This window comes from Brienomyrus brachyistius, chromosome 14 (genome assembly GCF_023856365.1).
Source record: "Brienomyrus brachyistius isolate T26 chromosome 14, BBRACH_0.4, whole genome shotgun sequence".
Taxonomy (NCBI): Eukaryota; Metazoa; Chordata; class Actinopteri; order Osteoglossiformes; family Mormyridae; genus Brienomyrus; species Brienomyrus brachyistius.
The window spans coordinates 19,577,775-19,595,871 of record NC_064546.1 but is presented as its reverse complement, the minus strand read 5'-3'; the positions used below and the strand labels follow the sequence as shown (position 1 = coordinate 19,595,871).

Below are 18,097 nucleotides of genomic sequence, written 5' to 3'. Positions count from 1 at the left end.
ACTTTCATATCTAAGAAAATATGCTTATCGTTTCAACACGTAAATTGAATTTTCTCACGAGGAAACCCATGATTGGACACTTCAATAGTTCAATGTGATACGTGGTTTTTAATGTGACCTTTGAACCGGAACCGGAAGTGTCGGAAGCCGTGCTAAGTTTTGTTAGTATTGTAGTGGTGACTCAAAGCTGTCGCAGAATTTTTTCGAGATAGTGAGCTAAATTATCTGTGTTGCACATTTTGCATTTATGCCGAAGAAATGCTTTAGTTTTTAGTAAGACATATGTAATTGTTTAGCTGCCGACCACATGAAAGGCTTTATTGACTGTCATTGTCACATCTCTGCTGAAGAGTTTGATAGCGTAAGACATATATATACGTATTGTCTATTTTTGCTCTTATTCCTTAATTTAGCCACAATAAAGGCAGTGTAATATAACTTTACGTATTCAAATTGCATGTATCGTTTAGCGATATACAAATTAATAATCTAGTAATTTTCTTTTTAGGACATCGAAGATGTCGTTGATAATTCCAAAAAGGTACTTTTCTAGACGAGTCCACGTTATTTTATGCTCGTATATAAAGTTATAATAGTATATATTTTTTAGTAATTGACGATCCCCTGTGTCACAGAATGGGCTCATAGCGCTTGTGGCCGTTGCAGAATATGCAGGGGAGTTTGAGAAGATCATACAGCTCTCTAAAAGGTAGCCTGCCCGGCTACCCAGACAAAGACAGTTACTGTATTTAAATGTGCCAAGTAATCCAGTTGGCACTGCTGTCTTTTAATATGTACGCTATGTACTGCATGTGTTACTGTACCAGGTTCCCAGGGTTTGTGTTTCCATGCCTTGGCATCCATCCAGTTCAGGGTATACATCCAGAAGAGCAGAGGGGCGTGACATTTCAGGTATATTGTGCAGGAGGTGTTTATTTTCTCTGTCACCACTATGTTCTAGTCTGGGACTTTATAAATATAATTCAGTCAGGGAAGGCCTCAAAGATGTAAATATAATATTAAAGTACCCTTGTACCATTTCATTTCCTGGGGTTCGGTATAGAAGCCTACGCTTCCACATCAGCAGGCTGAGGAACCACTTCTTCTCCACTGCTGTCCCCCAGCTAATCTGTCACCCCATCATTAATCTTCACTTAGTCACACCCATAACTATGGACTACCCCCCACCTCCATAGTTACTGAAATGTACTGTGTTTAGATAGATAGATAGATAGATAGATAGATAGATAGATAGACTATACAGAACTCTCCTTATTGCGATCACAGATACTGAATATAAGCCACAACATACCACTGCATAACGTAGTTTTATTCTGTTGATCTCAGATGTATATACTGTATAGTTGTTTCTAGCACCGTTTCTCACTTTAAGATTAGATGCCAGGGTGCATTTTGTTGTCTGAATCTAAACTAAACCAATCAATCTAATCTAATAGGTATATATTAAGCATACAACCCACAAGAGTAAATTGATTTGAAATTCCATGTTAAATGTTCTCAGAATCTCTAAACATGGGACAGTTATAGCAATAGACGATGCTTGACAGAGTAATAGAAGTAAAAATAATAAATAAAATGCGTACATTACATTTAAGCAGCAGGAAAGTTTAATTTATAATTTATTCCATCATATATTCAGATGTGCATTTTGAGGATGATAAGCCAAGCTAGAAGGGATTCTCTGATTATTATTATTTTTTACAGGATTTAGATGCTGCCTTGCCTCTGATAGAGAAATATAAAGACCAGCTTTTAGCAATAGGAGAGGTAAAGTTCCCCTCATTGCACTAACTGCACTTACTCATCTGACTGTGTTGAGCTTGCTCGCATGGGCAGACTTGTCGTTGGGTTTTCACAGAATTAATAATAGCATCCCTGTTAACGTCGTTATATCGTGTTCATGGACAGGTTGGTCTTGATTTCACTCCTCGAATCGTTAACAATGAAACTGGAAAGGAAGAACAGCGACGGGTGTTAATTCGGCAAGCTGAGATTGCGAAACACCTCGACCTTCCACTGTAAGTCTATAAAATATGAAATACGGCACAATAAGAAAGCAGACTTTAGATTAATCTAATGTATGCAGGTTTATTATTCCCCACTGTGCAGTTTAGATTTTCTTATTATCCCAGTGATACAGTAAATCATTCATTCAGTGACTACAGTCTTCTCCTACAGACACACAGTTAGGTGAACTGGCACTTCTAAATTGCCTGTAGTGTGAGTGTGAGCATGTATGTGAATATAATGGACACTCATCCCCAGCCAGGATATACCCCTACCTTGGGCCCTTTGCTTATAAATACACACATACTCACACACTTACACGTGTATATATACATTATTTCCAAAATCAAAAGAAAAGGAACTTTTCATTCATTGATCATTTCAGATCTATTTATAATTCATAGACGTTTATATACTGTTTTATGAACTGATACATTTAAAAGCCTGAAATGTTTCCTTTCTATATATATCTAGGAATGTTCATTCAAGATCAGCGGGCAGGCCTACTATTCATCTTTTGAAGGAGCAAGGTATTGGTGCAGAGCAGGCTAATACACTGAATGTTCGACTCGTGGTGTGACCTCATACACCATTACTTTGTTTTGCAGGAGTGCAGAAGGCTCTGCTCCACGCCTTTGATGGAAAGCCCTCAGTAGCAATGGAGGGTGTAAAAGCTGGTTACTTTTTTTCTATACCTCCTTCCATAATAAGAAGTCAACAGGTACTGATTAATCGGTGTAGATGTAGCTTTGGGCAGCCTTATAATTTGTTTGAAACTTGTGTATGTTTCCGGACTGCTATTTCTCTTTTTTGAGAACCTTGAATCTTTGAAATATGCAGTCATTTTGCCTGTTTTAAATGATATCATTCTTGGGCAGTATTTGCATGTAATTTGAATAGAAGGTCTTGCACAGAGCTGGACTTCTCCACAGTTTTGATGACGGATGTATCTTGCCTAAGAAGCAGAAGCTGGTGCAGCAGCTGCCGTTGGAGAACATGTGCCTGGAGACGGATTCACCGGCCCTCGGCCCAGAGAAGCAGGTAGACTGATGATTAGCTGGAGACGGCAACATCAGCAGGAATGTTTGATGCTTGTGCAAAAATCCAGCAAATGGTATAGCAAGTAAAAAGGGGGCGGGAATGCTATATATAAAAATGGGCAAAATCTATTTGTAAGCCTTTGTTTAGTCATCTTTACCCTTAGGTATGTTGAACATATTTTATATGAATATTTTTCTCAGTTTGTAATGAATTTTTTTAGTAAGCAAAACAAAACACAGGCCTAACCCAACACCAGCAGAACACCTTGACATTTGTAACCAAAATGGCATGCTAATAATGTTTTTACAGACGTTTAACATGCAGCTTAATGTTTTATGAATGCTTTATTAAATTGAAATTATTTATCTTTTATGTTTTCATGAACAGGATTAAAATACACAATTCTGCATCCTTTCACTTCCCTGGTGAAAAGTGAAAAGCATTTTTCTTATACGTGAAACTTGGCACTTTGTGGAACCGTGATTGTTTTGGCTTTCTGTAGGTGGCAGTATTCTGCACGCGTCCACATACTGTATTTGCCAGTGTGACTTTTCTTAGACACCATAGATGTCCGTACTGTGCGCTATGGCTAGTTTAGCTGCAATTCATGTTGATCTCGCTGCACCTGTAGAGCCCAACCAAAACAATCCATGTGTCACCGGGTTACAGGTGAGGAATGAGCCCCGGAACATCGTCGTCGCGGCGGAGTACGTTGCCAAGGTCAAAGGTGTCTCCCTGGAAACAGTGATGGAGATAACGAAGCATAACGCCCTGAAGCTCTTCCCTCGGCTGAAACCTTTCATCATGGCCTGACAGGACAGATCTTACAAGCTGTAGCGTTAATATTATGTTACACAAAATGTACATGCAGCCTGTGATTGCTTTATGATTAGAAAAAAATAAATATGTGTTGTTATTTGAGGATTTTCAAAAGACATTTTCCTGAAGGTGTCAAACACATCATGTGAAGTCATAACAGTAAGCTAATTCCACAGTCCCGATTTTAGGGGGGCAATTATTCAAAGGAATAATTGCATTGGCTCAGTTCTGCTTTGAGAATTTGTATGGGGAGAATACACTGCGTCGATACCAAGTTCTCTATCTTTCAGTTTCCCATTTACAGTTCGTCTGTATAATCGTTGTACTTTAGAAACCTCACGTATTTGGTTTACAATCCGATATGCTTTAGCTATTGACGTGCCGGTAAATATGTACTGAATATGATGCTTGGCGCCCCCTTGCTATTCTGTATTTACATGTAGTTAATTTATAGCAGAACACTCGTTTTGAGACGTAATTTTGAAATGTGGGCATTAAACGACAAGTTGCATAACGTTCTTTTTAACGTTAAACTTTGCCCAGAACAATATGTAAGTTAGTTATTGATTTTTGCAATACGTTAATATTTGGGTATGAACCGCTTTCACACCAGTGGTGAATGTCCGTGAATTCTGTTATAGCTATAGAACCAGTGAAAGTTTTGCGAGTTTCCTCCATATAGGATATGTCCATTAACTGAATGAAATAATGAAACCTTTAAATAATAGATGCTATCACTCTTTTAGTCAAGTGAGCGACCAAGGGAAACTTCACACAAAGAAACGAGCACACGTAATTTATTATGTAGGGAAATCATTAATATACTGTAAAGTTTACTGGAGGAAAAAAAATTCTCCGATTTATTTAGAATAGACTATAAAGAACTTAAATGAGTCTGACTTGTATTAAAATATGCAATACAGGATCGGAAAATCTGGTCAGCTGGCTGGAGTGAGATTTTCAGTTCGAGAGAATCTGCACGCACATTTGCAAACGTGTTTTATTACCTTGTAAATAGTCTGTATGGTTTGCGGAAGTTTATAATGGAATAATATAGATCTGCCATAATATTCCATGCGTGAAAGTCTGAAAGCGTGAGTGCTACGCCAGGTGCGTGAGAGTTGGCAATCATGATACTACATTCTTTTGTACCTTAATATAGTATATGCTGTGTATACATTCATTTCAACACGCTATGCTTTTCGATCAAGCCCTGGACAAGCGTTTGGAAGATGGATAGAAGTATATATGAAATAACTGTTTATAGACCGGAAAAAAATGTTACACTACTTAAAGGCGGCACAGGTTCAGCTATGCTTTCTCCATTTAAATACTGACCGTACTTGTAACTCGCTTGAACGATGATTGAGCGGCCAGGGGTCCGCTAAGCACCAGTCAGCTGGTAACGGCGCGGCGGCGGAGGGAGCGCAGCCAGTCGGCGATCCGCTGAGGCGGGCCATAAGCCGCAGGGCAATGTGGCACCGCGCAAATTTGTAAATAATAGCTTTGACCTCATGGTGTAAGACACATACCGACAGCCAAAGGAGGCACTTTCCAAAGTGTGTCGGTTACCAGCCCTGTCGGTAAGTGTGTAGGTCGTGTAATTGATTTAGTATTCTAAATCTATTAAAACACGTGTTTTTCCAGTGTTGCGGTTTTACGGGCTTCTTTTATATATGTAGACATTTTCAGAGAATTTATTGCATGGATGTTTTTCCGCAGTATTTGTAATAAATACTAAAACTGTTTTGCATAGGCTACAATAATGTAGGGTATATATGTATATTTTTAAATGCAATGTAGAGGTCGTTGTGCGTGAACTTCAAGTGAAGTCAAGCAAACTTGTTTTGCGCGTTGGGTGCTTTTCAAAGTGATCCAGGAGGCTCTTGTAAAGCCTGCGCGCTGTTCAAGAAAGTTTTGGCTGATGAGCTGGTCGGTTATGAGAAAGTGAAAACTTGATCTTTATTAATGAGCGTTTCACTTGCAAAAGGAGTCGAAAACAACCCATTTTATTACTGTTTAGGAACTTTAATTGCAACTGTCTTCATATTGGGTAATTGTCCTAATCTGGAAATATTGTTTAAGTCCAAAATTGTACTTTTTACAATTAATTGTTAAAAACAATTAGCAATATAATATTTATTTGGCAGTTATTGCATTCACTTTTTAGTATGAATGGAAGTCTTTGCCTTCCAATGTTTAAATACAGAAGTACATACTCAGCTTTTGTTTATTTTCAGACATTTTCGACCAAAGATAACATTTTGAGTTTGAGGTTTTAAATTAGCAGGCGTTTGTACACACCAACGCTGGGCTTTCTTAGCGGCGTAGCATTCGGCTTGAACTTTAATCTGTGTTTCTTTTTCACCATTTTGTTGACAGTGGATAAACGTATTATTAGACAGGCATTCGGGAATACGCCCGCACAGCCGTGGTCACTTTTTAACTGTACGCCGTGCCGTGCTCCTATTTGGCTCGTGGTCTAATTCATATCTCGTATTTCTGAGACTGCATACATTGTTCCGTGTGCAGCGTTTTTCTTATCAGCAGTCACTGGCTTCATCCGAAAGCGCCAGCTCATTCCTGGCACCTTGGTAAATGCCTTGACCGGAATGCAGCCCCGGTGTTTTTCCTCTGCGTTAATCCCAGCCACCAGGCGAATAATCTGTGCTAGAGCCGGTCAAGCATATACAGTAGGTGACATAGGCGGTCGCCATGGGCGCCAGGCTCTGAGGAGGTGCCGACTTGTCAACCAGTTTGCCTCGCACAGGGGGCACTGTGCTTTACCTGACATTAAGTTATGCTTGTCTAGGGCCACATTGACTAGGACCGGCGCTGATCTGTGTACATGCTGTAGGACGTTTTTAATATTTTGGGAGGAAAACATTATTATTATGAGTCACATATACTCTGAAAAGTAATATACAATCCAGGTACGAGTAAATGGGACACATGACATTGTCCATAGTCATCATGTAGCGTTCAACAGCACTAAGCAGAGTGACCCCCCCCCCCCCCCAATGCCATTCACAATTGTCTTTTAACAAGTTCATGCAGTTTAATATTGAATACATTTAATGTGTTTGTATATTGTTTAACATGGCAGAACCTAAAAGGCTGTGTAACATTTTCCTGATCTTTTTTGCATTTCTGAATTTTGTGAGCCACCAGTCAGCTCAGTTTCTGATGTGATGTGGTGTGATGTGATGTGGTGTGATGTGGTGTGATGTGGTGTGATGTGTGCATGTATGTACCTGTGTGCCTGGGGTTTCCCCACACTCATCTAGGTGGAACAGTGGAACATGATCCTGCTGATGAGCAAGGTGGCCCGACTCAGCTTGGCCGTCACCCAGACGCAGCCCCGCGTCGCGCGCTGTGAACAGCCGGTCCGCTACACCCGGGCCACAGCCGGGCTCGGGACACCCATGCCTGTTCACAAATCACGGGCTCATGTAAGATCACTGGTTAAAGCTGGGCTCTGTGCTGCACGTTGGACAGAAAAGGAAACTTCCAGACCTGCTCTGCAGAGTCAAAAATGAAGGGGAAAAAAATAGTTACATGATATCAAAAGGATAAATCTAGCATCACAAGAGTCTTCTGACAAACTGATAGGATTTAGCCAGAATTATGTTGCAAATATTTCTTGGTTGTTGCATTAGCGCTGACATTCAAACACTAGCATACATATCTAGTTTTGAGTTGGAAAAAATTCAGTTCCTATCTATTTATGTAAGAGCTTCCTAATAAAATATTTTGCAGTAGTGGTACATTTTCTGCATTTCAGTATATAGAAATTACTGGAAAACTTATGACGTTTAGTTCTTGCCCTGCTAAATCAAACCTGTAACGTCATTCCAGTTAATTGTTTGTTCTGTTTGTGAAAGGACCTCCAGCACTGGCATGCCTCTGATTTTGGACCAGAGAGAAACCGTTTGCACTGTCTTCATGGACCCAGAGAAGCCTTTGCCAAGCTCGATCAGATTGGTTCCATGATAAAACACGATGTGATGTGGAGGGACAGTATTCCTCCCAGTGAAAGACCAGTGAGTTTGCAGGCTGGGGTGTTCGTCCCCGTCAGTAGGAAACATAGCATGAAGATGTTTGGAAGCTGCAAGGACCCCAACAGGCAGGTTTTAGGGCAGCCCCGCTCATTCCATCAAGACCACTCGTCAGTTAATGGACTTGCTGCAAAGGAAAATGGCAAAACGAAGGAAGACAAAACGAGCAGTTCCAAACAGCACAAACAAGTGGTAACACTTTCCCCTCAATTCTATTTTCACTTTTTTAGTTGAACTGAAAGCAAGTTTGTATCATGCCTTAATTAAGTGTGTTTTTCACCACGTACATGAAAACGATCATATAATAGGTCGCGTATCATTCTTATTCTTTTCAATTGTTTTGTGTTTTTTTTTTTTCTCTCAGCTGAGTGAAACAGCCCGAGAACGGAAAGTACCCGTCACTCGTATTGGGAGGCTGGCAAATTTTGGAGGTAAAGTTTGGTCACATGTGACCTTGGCTAGTTGTATGTTTTGAGGGTCAAGTATAAGCCTGCACAAGCCACCAGGTGAAGCCTTGCTCTTACTCTTTGATCCAACTCATCCCAGAGCAGCTCTGTATGGTTTAGGTCGGGTGACTGTGGGGGGGCAGGTCATCTGCCACAGAACTCCATCTCTCTGCTTGGTCATGAGATAATACAACACTTACATAACCTTGAGGAGTTAACAGTTGATTTTATGTAGGTGTGTCCAGCTTTTAACTAGTGTTGTATTCGCTGCTAAAACAGCTTTAGTGCACCAATAACATTTTTCTATTTATAGCAGTTATTGGCAGAGGTGGAAATTTCAGGTCCAGAAAGTATAAATCCAGACCAGGATTTTGTTTCAACCAACCAGTTGATTATGAAGAGTTACTGTCACAGAGCACTCAACTGGTTGGTTGAAACAAAATCACGGTTTGGATTTATACTTTCTGGAGCTGAAATGTCCACCTCTGCCAATAACTGCTATAAATAGAAAAATGTTATGATGTCAGATTAATTGGCTGAAGATGATTGGTTCGCATATCCAACGAAACTGTGCCAGTCAAAGTCCATGTGGAAAAAGAAAACTTTACCGCCCACTTTCATTTTTTCCTCGGGCACATATATGTGACCCATCACCACAAAATGAGTCTTAAGTCGCACTGGTAGAACTGCATCCATAAGACTCATTTTGTGGTGATGGGTCACATATGTCAACCTAGGTGGTGTAAAAACGGTGGAAATTGCCCATCTTTGCCTCGCCGGGATCCACCCCTGCATAATGGCCCAGAACCATTGTTTGTTTGCAGTTATAAGACATGGGGACCTAAAGTAACAGTACAAACATGAGTGAGACCCACAAGTCAGGCTCTTACTAGCTAATTAGGAGTTCCGCTTTCGGCAGCTGTGGCACAGATAAAGATTTTGTTCAGAAAGGTGTTTAAATCTGCAGCAGGCATCTTAAAATGAAGAACGACGCCATCTGTTCAGTCACAAAATGCAGAAAGACGGTGACGAGGCGCAGTACCCCAACCCCCCCCATTCCACAAGCGGGGGACAGTAAAAAAATGAGCTGAGGTATAGCAGATAGGTGAGGTACTGCAACTTTTACTGAGCAGTCTTATTCAGTAATAATTCATAATCTGTCATAAGTAAGCACCATCCATCCATCCATCCATTTTCCAAACTGCTTATCCTACTGGGCCGCGGGGGGTCCGGAGCCTATCCCAGAAGCAATGGGCACGAGGCAGGGAATAACCCAGGATGGGGGGAGCCAGCCCATCGCAGGGCACACTCACACACCATTCAGTCACACCTGCACACCTACAGGCAATTTAGCAACTCCAATTAGCCTCAGCATGTCTTTGGACTGTGGGGGGAAACCGGAGTACCCGGGGGAAACCCCACGACAACATGGGGAGAACATGCAAACTCCACACACATGTGACCCAGGCGGAGACTCGAACCCGGGTCCCAGAGGTGTGAGGCAACAGTGCTAACCACTGCACCTCCATGCCGCCCTATGCTATATGTGTTTTGCTATAAAATTCACTTTTGTAAGTGAGTTGTAACACCTGCTGTTGATGAGGTCTCCAGGGAGCGATTTCCCTAAACAACGCTTCAGATTCCCTCTTTTTGACAATCGTTCTGCAAAGCGCTGAATTTACACAGCAGGGAATGCTTATCCCTACCAAAACGGCCAGGCTGCTATCGTAATTGTTGTTGATGGTGACACAGAAACTACAGAAGCGGCTGACAGCTGCCTTTTCAAAACACGATGGTGCAAACTACTACAAAAATATCCCCAAACAGCCAATGAGGAAGGTGATCTTCGGTGGCCCGTTGCTGCCGGTCTTTGCCTGGGCTATCATGTTACTCCCTGTTTCCCCCCTACGTGTAGCCCTATTGAAATCATGGGGACAAGTCGGTCGAGTTGATTGCATATCTGATTGATGCCCACTCTCCCCATGGGGTGTTTACTGGATCTAAAGTCCCCCCACTCTCCTCACCTTGGCTGCCACCTGTGGGGCCTCCTGTATTTTCGCTTCCATGCTGTGTATAGTTCACGCTTAGTATCTAATCCCTCAGTTTGTTTGGCTGGCAGCCTCTTCGGTACAGAGGTGATCATACTCTTTTTGCCGGAGCAAATTCTTTTAAAATAAAATTTCGTTTTTATTCCGAAAAAAATTTGAGCCATTAAACAAATACGCATATTTAAATATTTGAACGATATGATGTTGTCACAGTTTCTTAAAGGCGGAGTAATGGTTGTTTTATTTCAGTCATTCTGTCTTTTCTGTTCTGAATTTATTTGTGATCTTTGTGTAGTTAGTATTCAAACTGGATGTTTGGATTAATCCCACAGGCCTGGCAGTGGGACTTGGCATCGGTGCTCTTGCTGAAGTAGCAAAACAGAGTCTTAAGGCAGAGGACAGAACTGGTGCGTTTTTTTCTTCTTTCTAATAAGTATAATGATGTTTTTGTAGCTAAGTTCATTTAGTTTGTTTTCAGATATTTTAAAGTAGTTAAGTAGTTATTAAATCTGAAGTTTTACCTGCTTTATTTGCAACCTAAGAAAAAAAAACTTAACGTTAAATTTAGCATTTTTTATATAGTTTGTTAAAAGTAACTTAATATCATGGTCATGTGATTTCCGTCCCCACGGTGGCAGTCTTCCTAGTGGAGTCACCCAGTGTTCTGCGACCAGACCCTTCTCAAGGTTTTCCTGCTTCTGTCCTAGGAAGGAAAAAAGCCGTGCTGGACAGCCCCTTCCTGTCGGAGGCCAATGTGGAGCGGATCGTGCGGACGCTGTGCAAGGTGCGCGGAGCGGCCCTCAAGCTAGGCCAGATGCTGAGCATCCAAGGTGAGAACTGCCATTTCTCAGCCTCGCTTTCATCATTACACGGGGTCCCCTTCGATCAAACAAAAAAGAATCATTTTTTGAGTGCGAATCCTCTGGTCCTACCCTCTTGTTGCTAAACCGCCAGTAGCACCTCAATCTGGACTCGTAAAAATCGGCCCTTGCGACCTAAAATATATACAAGATGTGTATGATTTCTAGCCTTGCTGCCATCATCCTGTACAATACAGAATGCAGCACGTTCCACTACGGGATCCTCCCATATTATGAGGGATGGGCGGCAGCTCTAATCGCTTCTCAGTCCTTTTCACTCCCCTGTGCCTTACGACTTGCTCAGTTTCAGTCACCTTGTTTGCCCCCACCCCAAATGCCCCCCCCCCCTCGCTATTGCCCTTGACTGTCACAGTCTCTTTCTAGGTTATTCCTGCTAGCTATCCGTCAGCATGTGAAAAATTGGCCGGTCGTCCTGCTCATTTTCATTCTGGGTCAGTTTGGTTCCCGGTGGACAATTAGGCTTTACTAAAGCGGCCACGTGTCACACCCGAAGCGCTTCCAGCTACGAACGCACAAGGGCGTAATTTCCTTACACGGTAGACCTCTGCTGTTACCATTTGCTCTCGTACACGGCAAGTAGTGTTTTTTCCCCCCCTGCACCATCAGAAATTCTTGCACTCATGGCTCTGTGTAGCTAAACTGCACGGTCATTGTCCTGCTGATATGATTGACAGGCAACAACCACCATTCCTTACGGACCAGGAACGCCTTCGGAGATGCCAGCTCCCAAAATAAGGCGCCTGCCATTTGACCTGCGAGGCTAAATTCAGTCGCCAAGCCGACATGCCTCATTGTGTGGAAAAGCGTTCTTAAACGTACTCCTGTAAACAATTAATGTGGCAGGGGAAAACACAACCTCTCAAAGCAGCTGAGAGCCTCTTTTTAAATCTCATCTCTTTTTGCTGGCCTGTTATGAGTGTTCGAAACCGTTTACTTAATACACTGGTGCATATCTGTCAGAGTTTACCTTGAAAGACCAACAACGAAAAATATTAGCACTGTAAAATAGATTTGGAAACTTAATAATAACTTAATGTCAGGTAAAGTTCAGTTGCTGGGGGGGGGCATGATCTGTGGCCTAAAGTGACTTTATATGGCATAGTCATTAATTATATTTTATTTAGTTTTTAGCTTGTCGGTCTGTATTGTTCCTGTTTTTGACATTTCAGAAATTTGAAAAGACATAAATCATTTAAAAAAAAAAAAAATTGCATTTCAGTACATAGTATTCTGGTGGTACGCAATACAGACAGACCTGCATGTGCTTTGAAATTCCTTTAATCATGGTACCAAAAACAAAGGATGCTTAAGTCTGTGCTCCTTTGCCTTTTTTCCCGTAGATGATGCTTTCATCAATCCCCAGCTTGCTAAGATCTTTGATCGGGTGCGGCAGAGTGCGGATTTCATGCCCATGAAGCAGATGATGGTATCGCCTTTCGGTCCTTTCACATCAGTCTTCCTTTCGGTTCCCATGTGTAGCCGTCCTGCTCTGCTTTCGTTTGGCTTCGACAGCTACACACTTCTCAAAATCAAAAGTCAGGGACGCTAGCTTAATATGCATTTTTTTTTTCATGGATAATTTTTATAAACTTTTATTTGCTTCATTATCTCTGAACAGACAGCAATCTGTTATTGCACTTTATTAATTATTATAATAAAATTGCAATAATATACTGCTCTGGAAAAAAATAACGGATCACTCGATATATTTTTTTTTAAATCTGCGTTTTTAAATCATTCATATATATCATTCACAGACACACACCCATTAACTGAGAAATGAGTGAAACAAAATATTGTGCTGTGGTTCTCTTCATTTTTTTCCAGATGTTCAAGAGTGAAATCAAATAAACGCTAGTCATTATTTTTTTAGCTCCAGTAGCAAGGCACTGGCAGAATTCACGTGCATTTTATCATCTTCCCTCATAAAGAAGACCACTTGAAGGATGCTTCACTCCCATGTACCAGTCTGCTCTACTCTAACTTCTGCCTCTTAAAGAAAACTATCAACGGCGACTTGGGGCCCGACTGGAAGGACAGGCTCGAGTTCTTTGAGGAGAAGCCCTTCGCTGCCGCCTCCATTGGTCAGGTGCACCTGGCCAGGATGAAGGATGGTCGAGAGGTGGCCATGAAGATCCAGGTGGGAACCATACGTGTTTCAGATAGTTCACCTTTGGTCTCAGAGCGGGTTTAAAAATCAAGTGCTAATTGGTAGACTGTAGCATAAACAGTACAGTAGACTGTAAATTTTAGTACTCTAGTTCAGTACTAGACTCTGGAGTAGACAGCAGAGTAGATTTTAGACTGTAGAGTAAACTGGGACTGACTACTTCTCTCATAATTTGCAGTACCCTGGTGTGGCACAGAGTATCACCAGTGATGTGGATAACCTCATGACCGTACTGAGTATGAGCAATGCTTTACCTGAAGGTCAGGTACCCTAATTCTCATCACTAAGATCAGAGTCCTGTGTATATCTCACCATTTCACTAATCGGATACGAGTACCGTTGGACTGTGACTGGGAATACTGGGAATACTCGTAGCTCCCTCCGGTCAATGCTCATAACACTTTAGAACTACTGAAAAATAAAGGTGAACATTGAGCACAGCCATGAAACACTGAGAGAATGGAAACATGCTAAAATGCCAAAAGTGAGCAAAATAGGAGGCGTCAGTAGGCTGACCGATGCTGCCTGTCGCTGCCCATTCCTTACAAAGCAAACGCATAATTCATAACATTAACAGGCTCCCCCCCTGGACTCTCCCCTCCCCCAAAACCTCAATACCCTTCCCATGGCACATAAATCAGTTTTATGTAAATGATGTCTGCCGTCATGTTCAAAATGTTTTCTGTGTTTCGTGGGGTAATGGGCCCCTTCTTTTTGTCCCGGCGCAGGGCTGTTTCCTGAGCACCTGATTGAGGTCATGAGCCGGGAATTGGCACTGGAATGCGATTATGTCAGGGAGGCAGAATGTGCCAAAACGTTCAAGTGAGTCAGGAAGAACTAGTTTCCCCCCCAAGTGGGGCATTGCACCCCAAAACTGCACAATATATGTTTAAGATGTTGCCTAGTTTTTGCGATATCGGCCATAGAAATGTCAGGCTTCTCTCGAATATAATGGGAGTGAACGGCATTCTTACTGTGGTGTTTAAAGCGGCAAAAAAATGTATTATTAAAATTCAACAGCGGCATCTCTTACCAGAAATCATGACCCGGTTACTCAAGATGATCCACAGACTGTGTAGTGAGCAGTTTAATGTAGGAACTATTTCCACACACCAATCGTATCACCGCACAGAAGGGGCGGGCACGAGCACCTCGGCAGTGTCTTCTGCCCAGTGATATGATTGGTGTGTATTTATTTAGTGATTTAAACACCACAAAAAGATTCAGTTATATTGTCATATAGCTCACAATGAGATGCACAGCAGACACGTGTTTACTACAAAAAAGTAGCTTGTCCCCTGTAGCTCGCCTTTGGGTTGACGTCTTTCGGCTAGCATAAGGCACCAGACCTAACCGGCAGCATTGCATTCTGGGATGTCCCCAGAGAGCTGCTGGAGGGCCACCCGTTCCTCTACGTCCCCGATGTGGTGGATGAGCTCTGCGGCCAACACGTCTTCACCACGGTGCTGGTGCCCGGCTTTCCACTGGACAAGGCTGACGACCTCTCCCAGGAGCTTAAGAACGAGGTAAGAGCTCCAGCTGTGACTGAACTCCAGTACTGTTGTTCCTTTTGGCTCATTGCACAGTGGTTACAGTTGTTTCAGTTCTGCTCTGTCTTAGGCTCACTGTAACTGTATTTTAGGTTTTCACACTGCAAATGAGTGATCTGACTTTTTAACGTAAATTTTTCAGCTGTATATAACGTTGGTTGGTTTCCATCATTACTTTATTCGCAGGATTTACATATTCATTTCTTATTTCTGTAAGCTCTTGCGAAGGAGCCGTAAACTGAGCTTCTCTGCCTCCCTGCAGATCTGTGAGAACATCCTCATCCTCTGCCTGAGGGAACTGTTTGAATTCAGGTACATGCAGACTGATCCAAACTGGTCCAACTTCTTCTATGACCCGCAGACGCACAGGGTGAGTATTTTCTGTCAGCGCTGATGAATTGGTCGACATCATGTTTGCTGAAATTCACCATAAATATCTGTTCTTTATGCATCAGGTTGCTCTGTTAGACTTTGGTGCCACCAGAGGTTTTGATAGGAGTTTCACAGATGTCTATATTGAGGTAAAGCCATTTGATATATGTAGTTTGCACGTAGTAGGATTATGCAAATTTACATTATATTCGATAATTAATTTAATTTGATAGTATGTTTACTAGAAAAATTACACTGCATTGTTTAGTTTACTGACTTTTAGAAAATAAAATATTATATTGTATAAAACCCTTTATTCATGGGATTAAAGTAAATTTCTCTTTCATTGGGTAACAGCCATTAAGTGACGCATGAGTAGCTGATTTGGCGATTTTATTATCTCACAATTCTGGATGGGTCACGAGGCTGATGGGTTTATTTTGAACATTCACGTAAAAGTTAGAGGTCTTGCATGCGTTTATGTTTCCATCAGATCATCAAGGCCGCTGCGGAAAGGAACCGGGACAGAGTGCTTCAAAAGTCGATAGAAATGAAGTTTCTCACAGGCTACGAGTCAAAGGTAAGAGACTGGAGGCAGGTCATTGGGCAGCGGATGTAATCATTTCAGTCCATGATTTACTCGTTTGTTTACTCTATTGGCCTCACCGCCATCACCTTTGAACCAAATTCAGTGTCAATAGGGTTAGGGTTAGCCCTCCTTACACACTTTTTCCCAGAATACACTTCCGGGCAACCCTGCATGTCTAAGGAGGCCAAGAAGGAAAATATTATGCCCAATATAACCTCTGGTTTCTATTTAAGTTTAAAGACCCAAATTAAAAAGGCGGCCATTTCTGTCTCTGCCTTGTTCGGTCCTTTTTACATTTCATTTCTTCTCACGCTTGCAAAACCGTACAGGGTAGGCAGTACGGTCCATGGTGGTCAGGCGAAGTTAAATATGGAGCAACAGAGTGGTTATAGATATAGGCTCGCAACCAGAAGGTGATTGGTTCAGGTCCCAGGAGAGACCCTGTTGTAGAACCTGTTCCCACGGTAATTATGCCATACTGCTCCTGTAAAATATAGAGCTAAATGTGGAAGAAGACGATTTAGATGAGCGCTTAAGCCTCGCAGGTTATCGCCTTGCCATCTTTCGGAAAGAACTAGAGGAGTGGCGTAAAGCCCCACCCCCTCTGAGCGAGCTGTGAGAGCGGGTGCCTTCCCCGTAGGCCATGGAGAACGCCCACGTGGACGCTGTGATGATCCTGGGCGAGGCCTTCTCCTCCGACGAGCCCTTCGACTTCGGTGCCCAGAGCACCACAGAGCACATCCACAGCCTGATCCCGGTCATGCTGAGGCAGCGGCTAACCCCGCCCCCCGAGGAGACCTACTCCCTCCACCGCAAGATGGGCGGCTCCTTCCTCATCTGCTCGCGGCTCAAAGCCCAGCTACGCTGCAAGGGCATGTTCCAGGAGGCCTACAGCAAGTACTGGGACGAGCGGCAGCGGGAGCTCAGCCAGTGATGTCACATGGCACCGTGATCCTGAGGATCTGGGCATCTCAAGCTAACCGACCCGCTGCTGGATTCCGCATCTCACACCTCACTCCCACACAATGTCCCTCTCCCTAAACGCAGTTTTGAGTCAGGTGGTACAGTATAAGATGGCCCGGAGAGGGCTGCGTGTGTAGGTCGCTTTTTAGCTGTCGAGTACATGCCCACAGCAGGAAAGGAAGGATCTGAATCAATGCGATGACTCCGTGATGTATAAGCCAGTTACGTGTGTGCGGTTTTAATCAATTGTGAGTAGTCACATGACAGCGATGACGGAAAGTAATTGGATGGTCTAATGGCCAGTGAATTTCCTCTAGCGAGATGCCGAGGGAGGCCATCTCTGATCGGCTCAAAGCAAACACACGTTCAGGAGACGTAAATGAAGGTGGTAGCCATCAACCAGCTGTGAATTCTCAGAGCATTCTGGTCATTTCTGGCTTCCAGACGTTTTGCTTAAATTGCTATTTTTTTTTTTTTTTGTACTTTCCATGTAAACATGACCTTGTAGATGCATATATTTTTCAGGTAGATATGTTATAAAGGTTTATTTTACTTATAGATCTCTAAGCAGAGAGAAGTTAAAATGCAGTTATTTTTGAAAAGCTTATTGGGACACTGTCTATATGCTGAAAGATATATAGCAAAAACTAAACAGAAATGTCCTTCGGCAAAGAGCGGAAAAAATAAAATTATATGAAAATTTTGTTCTGATGTTAAATAAAGTGAGTTGTTACCTTCAACCTCCTAGGTTTCATCGCCATGTTTTGTACATGGTTTAGTTGTGTTTGTGATAATTATGTGCTAATGCTGATACCAGACACAAAGGGAATAATATGTATTTTTTAAAGAAAAATCTCAGTAACAAATGATATCTTTTATTATTTCTGCCATGTTTCCCTATACTTTTGCGTGAAAGAGGCACTGTATTTTAAAAACAGTAATAAATGGTTTTGTCACTGGTCTTGGGGGGGGGGGCAAATCTAGTCTTTGGCTTTATAATGTCACATGCAATGATTGTGTAATTGTCATTCTCATCCATCTTGTGTGAATTGATATATTTACATTAATCATAAAGCTATAAATCTAGCAATAATAAAAATATTTTAACTTTTCTGCCTCAAGCTTATTTGAT

At 42.2% G+C, this 18,097-nt stretch overlaps 2 protein-coding genes across 4 annotated transcripts; both read left to right on the top strand.

The window, feature by feature from the left end:
- The first annotated feature begins 113 nt into the window (after nucleotides 1-113).
- On the top strand, nucleotides 114-3,988 carry LOC125707113 (putative deoxyribonuclease TATDN3). 2 transcript variants are annotated; one of them, XM_048974027.1, is made up of 10 exons: nucleotides 114-361; nucleotides 509-541; nucleotides 636-709; nucleotides 828-912; nucleotides 1,726-1,788; nucleotides 1,930-2,039; nucleotides 2,503-2,558; nucleotides 2,637-2,749; nucleotides 2,992-3,069; nucleotides 3,739-3,988. In XM_048974027.1, exons 1-10 carry the CDS (start codon nucleotides 308-310, stop codon nucleotides 3,880-3,882), a joined length of 810 nt encoding a protein of 269 aa, XP_048829984.1. In that variant the 5' UTR covers nucleotides 114-307; the 3' UTR covers nucleotides 3,883-3,988. The 2 variants fall into 2 exon arrangements, with proteins under 2 accessions (XP_048829984.1, XP_048829983.1); XM_048974026.1 differs by having other exon boundaries at nucleotides 2,989-3,069.
- Nucleotides 3,989-5,286: 1,298 nt separating this feature from the next.
- coq8ab (coenzyme Q8A, genome duplicate b) lies at nucleotides 5,287-18,086 on the top strand. Of its 2 annotated transcripts, none has more exons than XM_048975521.1 (15): nucleotides 5,287-5,471; nucleotides 7,176-7,340; nucleotides 7,782-8,138; nucleotides 8,311-8,377; nucleotides 10,773-10,847; nucleotides 11,148-11,270; nucleotides 12,662-12,747; nucleotides 13,321-13,461; nucleotides 13,670-13,751; nucleotides 14,220-14,313; nucleotides 14,876-15,017; nucleotides 15,304-15,411; nucleotides 15,497-15,562; nucleotides 15,907-15,993; nucleotides 16,643-18,086. In XM_048975521.1, the coding sequence occupies exons 2-15, from the start codon at nucleotides 7,191-7,193 to the stop codon at nucleotides 16,934-16,936; spliced, it is 1,872 nt and encodes a 623-aa protein (XP_048831478.1). In that variant the 5' UTR covers nucleotides 5,287-5,471; nucleotides 7,176-7,190; the 3' UTR covers nucleotides 16,937-18,086. The 2 variants fall into 2 exon arrangements, with proteins under 2 accessions (XP_048831478.1, XP_048831477.1); XM_048975520.1 differs by having other exon boundaries at nucleotides 5,290-5,471; nucleotides 7,773-8,138.
- The last annotated feature ends 11 nt before the right edge of the window (nucleotides 18,087-18,097 follow it).